We start from the raw sequence: 8,772 nt of genomic DNA, 5'->3' as shown, positions 1-8,772 counted from the left end.
ACTCCACTCGGTACCAACTCTGTATCAATCGCTCCACCCAAAAAAATACCAGTTGAATCATCCAAATTTGCTCTATTTGTCATCTCCTTGTTGATTGCAAGTTCATCTTTCTTCAATAACCTGTGGTTTACCTTAGTTTGCTTCATATCCGAGAGTTCAATCTTGTTTTTCTTCCTGCCTCACACTTTATATTATCCTTGAATCTAATTTAAGTGTAAAAACAACTAAAATTTAGCCCGGGCCACTTGGTTTAGCCTATAGAGATCCATTATTTTCATTGCGTTCTACTAAGCCAAGTCTAGCAGAAATTCTCAGTAATCACGTACAAGCAAATGGATTTGATTTCAGTCGACACAAGTGCAAAAAATATAGTGTCCCTTCGGATCAGATTTAGAAGAAATTGTTTATCGAAAGATCTTAAATGTAAGGCAGACATTAATTGGAACAAAATTAGATGCATATATATAGCATGGAAAAAGAAGAAGAAAGCAAGATAACTAAGTCTAAGGTCGTGGTTCAAGTAGTAGAAGGCACGAAACTATATTGTCATCATTTGATCCATCATCATATTTCTGACCAAATCTCTCAATTTCGAGGAGAAAATGGAACGCCTAACTCATCATCACATTCAGAGATTTCACTCGTGCAATTTTGTTCAAAGGGGAGTTGTTGGGCTGAGAGCATGGTATTTTCGAACAATGTGCTGTTGGTAGCAATGCTATGAATTTGATCTGTCTCATCCTCCACGAAGTCCAATGATGTGGTCGCTAATAATCTTTCTGGATTAACAACTGAACCTTCGAGTCTGGTTTTCACCTTGTGTCGCCATCCATGTAGCGACTTCCTAACATTCTCTGAAACAATGGTCTTCTTGTATCTGGAACCCATCTGCTTGATCATGGAATAGTGCAAAAGGATATATAACCAAGGACAAAAGAAAGAGATAACATATAGTGCTTTTAAGTAATTACCTGAGCAACAATAACATAGAGTGGAAATGTGACAAAGCTACACCAGAATTGAGAAATAACCCTGCAGCAACAATTTAACATGCGTCATGCCACAATGAGGTGGTCCATTCAGCAACAAGTTAACAAGGAAGTCAGACAAAGATAGGTACCCAAATGACAAGCGAATCACGAGAAAGGTTTGATTTTCTGTAAAACATGATGATCCCTTAATTTCCCACTGCATCAGAAAAGGAAATCAGTGGTTAGCACCTATGGAGAAAATTTTGTATCTCTGCATATGAAAATTACATCTTTTGCCTTTTCTAAGGATTAGGTGAAAATATAAAACAGACACAAACCACATATGAAAGCTCTCTGATTTGCTCTCTGTCATATTGTCTGACCCCTAGGCCATAGCTCAATATAACTTTGTAGTTTGCTTTAAGAGTTGAAAAGTTAGTAAATAAATGTTCTTTACACTTGTAGAAGTTCTGTTTCCTACCAAAAAATATGGTTTTTACTGTTGAAAAATGTGCTCAAGTTATGTAGAGGCTTCCAAAAGGCAAAACTGTCAAGAGTGTAAAATAAAAAAAAACACAAGGCAGAAGTTATCGCTCTGATCACACAATGATATGCAGTCAATGGAGGGTCTGTGAATAACAATCAGTACACGGAACTTGCATCTATTGGCTACAAAAGGGAAAATATTCCTTATAACTGTCTGCAGTAGCCCAACTAGGAACAATGTTTCCTCATAAGCAACTCAACTTCTTCCCATTGACAATTAAGACAAAATTGTTTTAATTCATTATAAGCAATATAAGCAAAACCTCAATCAGAAAACTAAGTTCCCAAGTTCTTACCAGTGACCAAATGTATGCTGCCATCTCAAATGCGTTCTGCATATGATTCACCCAGAAGAGCAATCAATAAGTCATATATGAGGCAGCTATATCATTGACCTAAATTTAATTAACGCCTACTCTTGTTAAGTCTTTTGAATTTGAGGATAATATTTATGTTATTTTGCATACCTGGAATGATATAAATTGTATTATCCGCAGCAGAAGCCTAGGCTTCCCAAACCAGAAGAGCTCGTCTCTGAGGTTAAACTGTTGAAATCCTTCCCTTGGACTACTATCCATGATTTCAACTGCCAGCTTAACCACCACATGGTGAAGCTTGGTACCAACCAGAAGGATTAACTTCCAAATACAATTTTTGAAAAGGTCAGAAATTGAATGAGAATGGGTAATGCTTCTGAAGCAAAAAAGAGAACAGAAAATAACAAGGACATACAATAGCAGGAAAGAAGGAGACCCAGAAGTATATATTAGTGCCTGGACAACGATCATCAAAATTATCCATCATCTTTCTGAAAGAACTAAATGAACAATAGAACGAGAAGGATTCAAAAAGAAGTCAACAATAAGCCTACTAGACATTTTGGCCTTTTGGTTCATTTGCATATTAATCTTTCCTGGTTCCTCTTCTACTATTCTAAAGAAGGGATACAACCAGGAAATAATTCAATAAAAGTATAACATCCTCTTTATTGTCTTTTATTAATCATAGTAATCTAGTTGCCATGACTTTTATATCCTTTTTGTTGCTGGATTTTTACTTTCAAAAGCCAAGCAATTAGGGTGTGATGCTGAAGTAGCAAAACGAACTGAATCTAAGCAAGTCTGAAGTCGTAAAGTAGCTCGTAGAGCGAGCTCAATCTGTAGCTCAACTCCCATTCTCTCTTACAGTAGTTATAACTAAAAGAAAATTTGATTAAATTATCTGTTACATCAAAAATACGTGCTGAGGCAGAAATTCTGGAGAATATCTAGTGGAAAAATTACCGTGAAAGCTTAAAAATACACAAAGTATGACGAAAATCCATAGTGGAACACTGCAACCAAAGAAGAATCAAAAGGAAATATTTTAGATGAATAAATCCATAGTGGAATACTGCAATAAAAGAAAGAAAAAATCTTAGATTTTTGCCGTAACCATGATATCTCACAGTTTGTGAAATGTTGCATTTAGTCCTCAGACAGGGACATATATGTCAGGTTTTGTCTATAGTCACAACATAATTGACCCATTTTCTTAAATAGAAACTTGCCTGTCCTCCAAGAATTCAAGCTAGTATAAACAAGAGCTGTACTTTTGAAAGTTTAATATTGATGGAACGTCCTTTGAACTAACAGCTATACTTTCAATAATACTATCACCTTTTGGAAACTTCTCTAGTTCTAATAGTAATATGTCCAGACTTTTATTAAGAGAAGTAGTACGTAGTGCAAGGTTCTGATAAGAAGAAGGCCGTACGTGGTGCAAGATTCCGGTGAGTCAGATGCAAGGCAAAGAACTAACACATGGTAATACTCAGTCTGAAACTTGTGTTCTTTATTAGTGAGACGAGAGAGGTCTAGATCATAAAACTGAAGAAGCTAAGACAAACTAATTAAGCAGTCAATCTTAACGTCTTTACTGGTGTCCAAACAGCTATTGAGGGGAAACATGGAATGTCGATAATAAAACATAACCTCAGTAATAGCACTTTCATATATCTTTATGACTGCAGAAATTCTATATGAAGTTATTATTGGTCTGCCATCTTATAGTATAATTCATAATGTGGAAGACGGAGATGGAGTAGCAAATAGTTTATTATGACGCAAAAGTTATGCTCAATAGGAAAAAATAACCTTCAAACTGATATGCCATTGTACCTAATGCCAACAATATCACGAAATTCTTCCTCCATGCTTCGAAGCATATACTTATGGAAATCATAAGTTAATGGCAGCTGATGAGTCTGCAAAAACACAAAAACAATATAAAGATATGGAATTGCTGCTCCGTTCTAGGAATATAGAGAGGTGCTATCGTGGTTCATGTTTCCATCCAAGCGCCCACACCAAATTCGTTTGGAAGGTTAGACCATTGCTGGAAAAGTCACAATGTAGTTCTAGAAAGTGGACCCTCTGTTTCACAGATTAATAAATGCTTTTATCATCAGTTAATCTGACCTTCTCATCTAGCTGTCCCCTAACAAGGCATTGACAAGACCTTAATCCATGAACTACACAGAAGTACCTAAAATAGGGCCTACTTGGTTTCTGTTGTGGACTGATTCACATCACTAATGTTAGTAAATATTGTCTTCTGTGGTTATTAGTTAGAAAGTAATTTTCATAAAATAACCAAAACCCAAATATGATCAGCATGTGTAAATTAAGTGAAAATAACTTAAATAGACCAGCATGATGTCTGCTTTACAAAGTCACCTCAATGATCATTGAGGAAGATATTTCATTTGTGGAGGAAAACAAGTACATGACTTACAGTAATAAAACCCAGGCGCAAAGCCATGTAGTCAGCTTCATTTATAGAACTCCAGAATTGGCGGCTGAAACAAAGCTAAAAGGAGAACTTTGAATAAAATATCTTTAATTGCTTGAACTCATCACAGCACATGCCAAGAGGAAGAGAAGATTAAAGTATGAAGGTGAAAAATTTATCAGAACCACATGAAGTTAAGAAAAATGGAAAATTTGAGAGGAATGTGATCTGAAAAAAGAATCACAAGATGCAATTGTTTATAATAATTCAATCTGAATACATGAATTAAAGCTCATAACAAACGATGCGGCTAAGTTATAGTTCTACAGTGTCGTAAAGATTTATGACTCCTGTGTGAACAATGACAATTTGAATATTGAACCAAATGGCATTGTAGATCAGTACCACTCTAGATCATAGTTTTAGCTGCAAAAGCCACTTGAATTTGTTATTCTCTATTGGATTTTAAAGTTTTATCATCTTAAGGTATGTATGTAAGTCTTTTCCATGCCACTCCATTGCCAGAACAATGTACATAGATGTCCTATCTTTCAAATAAATTCAGGACGCATTGTGTTGACGTCAAGATCTACATGACTTGGGACATCTAGTATTCACCACTACTGAGCCACTTCTTTATAACATCATTGGGCTAATACTATTCCCCTTCAGTTGAGATAGCATAAGAACACCACGTAACAAGTATCCACTCAACCAGAAACACAAGATTTTATGTGAAAATACCAGCCAAACAAGAGCCCTGTGCTGGCTCCATGGGTGAGCAGTGTGGTGAAAAGTAAAAGTTGATATACGCCCCATTCTCTTGTTGTTTGGGACAGCTTCTTCAGAACCTAAGGTTAAACTTGCAAGTAATTATTCTGGAAATGATAAATAAAGTATGAGGAATAGTAGTACCACTGGGAATTTTTGCACCTTCCAGTCTTTGAAGAGCCATTGACTTGGCATAGTTTTCCCATGTTCTCCAACTATATATCTGCATGGTTAATTCATGGTGTTTGGTGGATGTGGGGAGGAAGTTCAGAGATGCAATAAGAGATTAATCATGCAGAAGATAGCCAACCTTGATCATAGCCAGGGCAATGGCGAAAAAGCTATAAGATACATGACTAACACCGAGGACAAGCAAAAAACGATGGAGCTGCTCCAGGCTCTCCTTTGAAGCAAACGATTGGAGACCCTGATAAAACCATCATGAGATGTTGTGGAGCCAGTATGAGCACTGGCCACTTAATTAAAGTCAACAACTAAAACAATTTGAAACTTGTGAAGAGAATCCAATGAAGCAGGGAAAATGTCAGAGTAACTTCCTTATTCCTTCATCAAGATAAGCTTCACTTGTTGTCCGAGGTAGAGAGCCCTGAGGAATCTTTGTAAAAAATAGTCCTATTTTCAAGTTCGACACACCTTAAACTTTGATCCAAAAGTTTGGGCTTCTTAACTCCTCCAATCTACTAACCTATTAGTACTAGAGATAGTAAAATCATGGATTTTTCAATGAAAGAAAACATTTCAATATTTAATTGTGCCACATTCAGGAATTTTCTTGGCTATAATGTTTTTACTTTCCAATTGAATAATCCAATGTGGCAAATGTTAGCTTTCAACAATAGGATAGGGATTCCAAAGTTGTTTACAGACTATCCCTATAGATGATAGCTTGTGAAGGATCGACCAACATTTACTCAAAGAAATTCAGATCAAACAATTTTTGAAGTAAAAGTTAACACAATTGAAAATGGTTTTTTTTTTTTTTTTGGGGGGGGGGGGGGTTCAAACAAAATTGAGTAGAACATTCTTGTTTGGCTACCTCAGGACAAAAATCTTCATTCCTGCTGCTTAACAGCAGCCTTGAACTTGAAGTTGAGAAATTCGAGTATGAAGAACCTGATAAAACAAATTTTGTAATTGCTGACTCCCTCTTGTTTCTTGGCGGAGAACATGGATAAAAGTGGCTGCTGAAAGCTGATGACTTGACACAAATCTTTGCAACATAAATGATCCAATGACCCATTAGCAGCGATAGCAGTCCAAAAACCATAAGCTCTGCTTGCAGCCAAAAGGAGGAAAAGGAAAATGAAAACAAAAGAATTCGTGAAGCAACCTTAATTATTTACTAATGAAAAGCCAGCAGTGTTTAGAAGAATGTTAAGAGTTGAAAGTGTAAGTTCTAGAACATATATTTAACTCTATTTTTACTTATTCTTCACACATATATACCAGGTCCGAGTAAAAAAAATTTGGTTCTACCAAACCCGCAAACCTTCTACATCCGCCAGTGCCAGCGAGCATGAAAGGCTCAATATACAGATAATAGGTGGCTTACCTTCTTTGATTTTCTCTAGCGCAGCATAAAGAGGTTTCCTCTTCGTCCTGTGCAACCACTTTAGGAACAAAATACAAGTTTAGAGAATTCACTAAGAAATAAACAAAAGCATAGAGCTCAACGTGTAATCCACCCCCAAGAAATATTTTGCAGAGCTCGAAAATAGAATAATAAAAAATGGTTTTTTCTTTTACCTTTCCAAACTTCTTCAAACTGCCATGGATCAAGAAACCAACGCTCACCAAAACTGTGACGACTGTCGCCACGGCCCATGTGGGCGTTTCAGCAAACGATGCTTCTTCCAATTTCTCCATCTTGACTAATATTCAACAACCTTAAAATCCACTATAAAATACTGCATCGACCTTAATCACATCTGTGGGTGAATTATCACAGTTCCATCACCTTCTTCTTGAAACAGAAGAAGATATAATGCAGAAAGATGGGACTTTTTTCAAGGGCAGAAGCTTCAGCAATGAGCAAAGACTGCCATTATTTGGTCAGCTGATTTTGGTTGACAACTTCATAGGCACGAACGTTAACTTGGAGCATGGGGTGTTACGAACTAGGAAAGCATAATGGTCCCATGTGGAAATGCCTGATGCAAATCTTCTGTCAGTATGTTGTACAACCAACTGGCAATCTCACGCAACCTTGCTCTGCTCTAAATGCTCACCCACCTATGCTGTCGTAGTTGCTGTTTCTACCTTTTTTAAAAAAAATAATAATAATGGTGTGTCGTGTATCAGTTAGCGTTAGGTAGATTAAAAAAATCTAAGTTGTAGACTTGTAGCTATTGAAATTTAAACCTTGGTATTCAAAGATTTTCATCCACTTTATTAATGCTAGCCATACCATTGAAAGCACTTGTGGGTTGTGGTTACTTTGACCTAGTCTTATATTTAGACTGTAAAATTTGTGCTTTTTTGGACGTAATGATCTCTCTCTTGACTAAAGAGTTGTCGTATTGTTGGGGAGGTTGGTTTCTATGTTCTTCCGAAAATGGAGTAACAGAATGCATCATATCAATAATCAACCTTTAACTGCTATCAGCCTTTTCAAGGTGTCGCAGCTTTAGTTGCTAAAGCCTTGAAGTTGTGATATTGAAGTCTCAGATCAGCCTATTTGTGAAGCACATGTTATAATTCTTTATTGTTGTAATAAACAATTAAATTTTCTCAAAAAATAAAATAGAAAGTTAGTAATACTTGTTTAACGAAATAAATTTTGGAAAAACAATATAGGAATAAATCGAGCCCACTGAATACACAGTGTGTCCTTAAGAAAATTATTCCCCTCAAGTACCCGAGGTGGTAGAATATATCCTCCCAGGATAGAACGATTTAACTCACCGGAGTGTTGGTATCAAAGCGCCGGTGAACAGCGAGCCACTCGAAGGCTGTAAAACACACTAAAATTTTTGTTGCAGAAGAAGAAGAAGAAACAGCTCAGAAAATTTCGTAAGGAGAGATTCTGGGATTCAAACTCTATTTATAGAGTTACTGGCATTGTTTCTGAAAAGGTTTGCAACCTTTCAGAAACAACCATGGCTGTTGGAAAAGGGTTGTTTGAAATATTGTGGGAAAAATGTATTTAAAATAATCCGGGAAAGAAAATGGGCCTGACCGAACCGGGTCGCTGGTCATGAGTTATTCCGGATTGAATTTTTTCGTTAATTATTTAATTAATTAATTAAATAATTGAAAGAAATTTTGTCCCAAAAGATTAATCAATCAATCGATCTTTGACCAAATCTGAATCCGAATCCGAATCTGAAGCCGAGCGAGCGACGACGACGACGGCGCGAGGCTTGCCTTTTTCTTAACTCTTTAAGAGCTAGAATAAGAGCAATTATATATATACCCATCAAAAGCCTTTTCTTCCTCCGATATGGGACAATGCCCCTTTGCCAAGGGAAACTCAAATATTTCATTTTCCCTCCATTTCTCATTCACCCTCTTTAAACTACACAAGCTTAAAATCCCAACAATCCCCCACATGAATGGGGAATGGCTATAAAATAAAGGAATGCACGGACACGTGTGTGTTTTACATGCAAGAATTAATTACCTCTGGATAAGTAGGTTTCCCTTTGAATTTTCCGTAGTGAACTTATATCGGATATACTCGGTCAATCGG

At 36.5% G+C, this 8,772-nt stretch overlaps 1 protein-coding gene across 2 annotated transcripts; it reads right to left on the bottom strand.

The window, feature by feature from the left end:
- Positions 1–358: 358 nt before the first annotated feature.
- Positions 359–7,787, bottom strand: LOC104109036 (MLO-like protein 4). Of its 2 annotated transcripts, XM_009618214.4 has the most exons (15): positions 6,828–7,787; positions 6,634–6,691; positions 6,118–6,353; positions 5,371–5,487; positions 5,223–5,283; positions 5,034–5,140; positions 4,293–4,367; positions 3,677–3,762; positions 2,801–2,850; positions 2,250–2,290; positions 1,985–2,155; positions 1,814–1,849; positions 1,121–1,188; positions 972–1,032; positions 359–888 (listed from the first exon to the last, which is right to left on the bottom strand). In XM_009618214.4, exons 1-15 carry the CDS (start codon positions 6,945–6,947, stop codon positions 586–588), a joined length of 1,590 nt encoding a protein of 529 aa, XP_009616509.1. In that variant the 5' UTR covers positions 6,948–7,787; the 3' UTR covers positions 359–585. The 2 variants fall into 2 exon arrangements, with proteins under 2 accessions (XP_009616509.1, XP_009616510.1); XM_009618215.4 differs by lacking the exons at positions 5,034–5,140; positions 5,223–5,283; positions 5,371–5,487 and having other exon boundaries at positions 6,828–7,785.
- Between the last annotated feature and the right edge of the window lie 985 nt (positions 7,788–8,772).

This window comes from Nicotiana tomentosiformis, chromosome 2 (assembly GCF_000390325.3).
Source record: "Nicotiana tomentosiformis chromosome 2, ASM39032v3, whole genome shotgun sequence".
In the NCBI taxonomy this organism is placed as follows: Eukaryota; Viridiplantae; Streptophyta; class Magnoliopsida; order Solanales; family Solanaceae; genus Nicotiana; species Nicotiana tomentosiformis.
This window is presented reverse-complemented; position numbering and strand designations above follow the sequence as displayed.

Bases quoted from the DNA above. Each gene is read 5' to 3' on its own strand.
- LOC104109036 (XM_009618214.4), bottom strand. From the start codon at position 6,947: ATGGAGAAATTGGAAGAAGCATCGTTTGCTGAAACGCCCACATGGGCC. The intron at 5,488-6,117 runs GTAGCCAAACAA...TGGTTTTATCAG, and splicing joins ATGAAGATTTTTGTCCTGAG to GGTCTCCAATCGTTTGCTTC. The intron at 4,368-5,033 runs GTATTTTCACAT...TTCTCCTTTTAG, and splicing joins ACAGGGCTCTTGTTTGGCTG to CTTTGTTTCAGCCGCCAATT.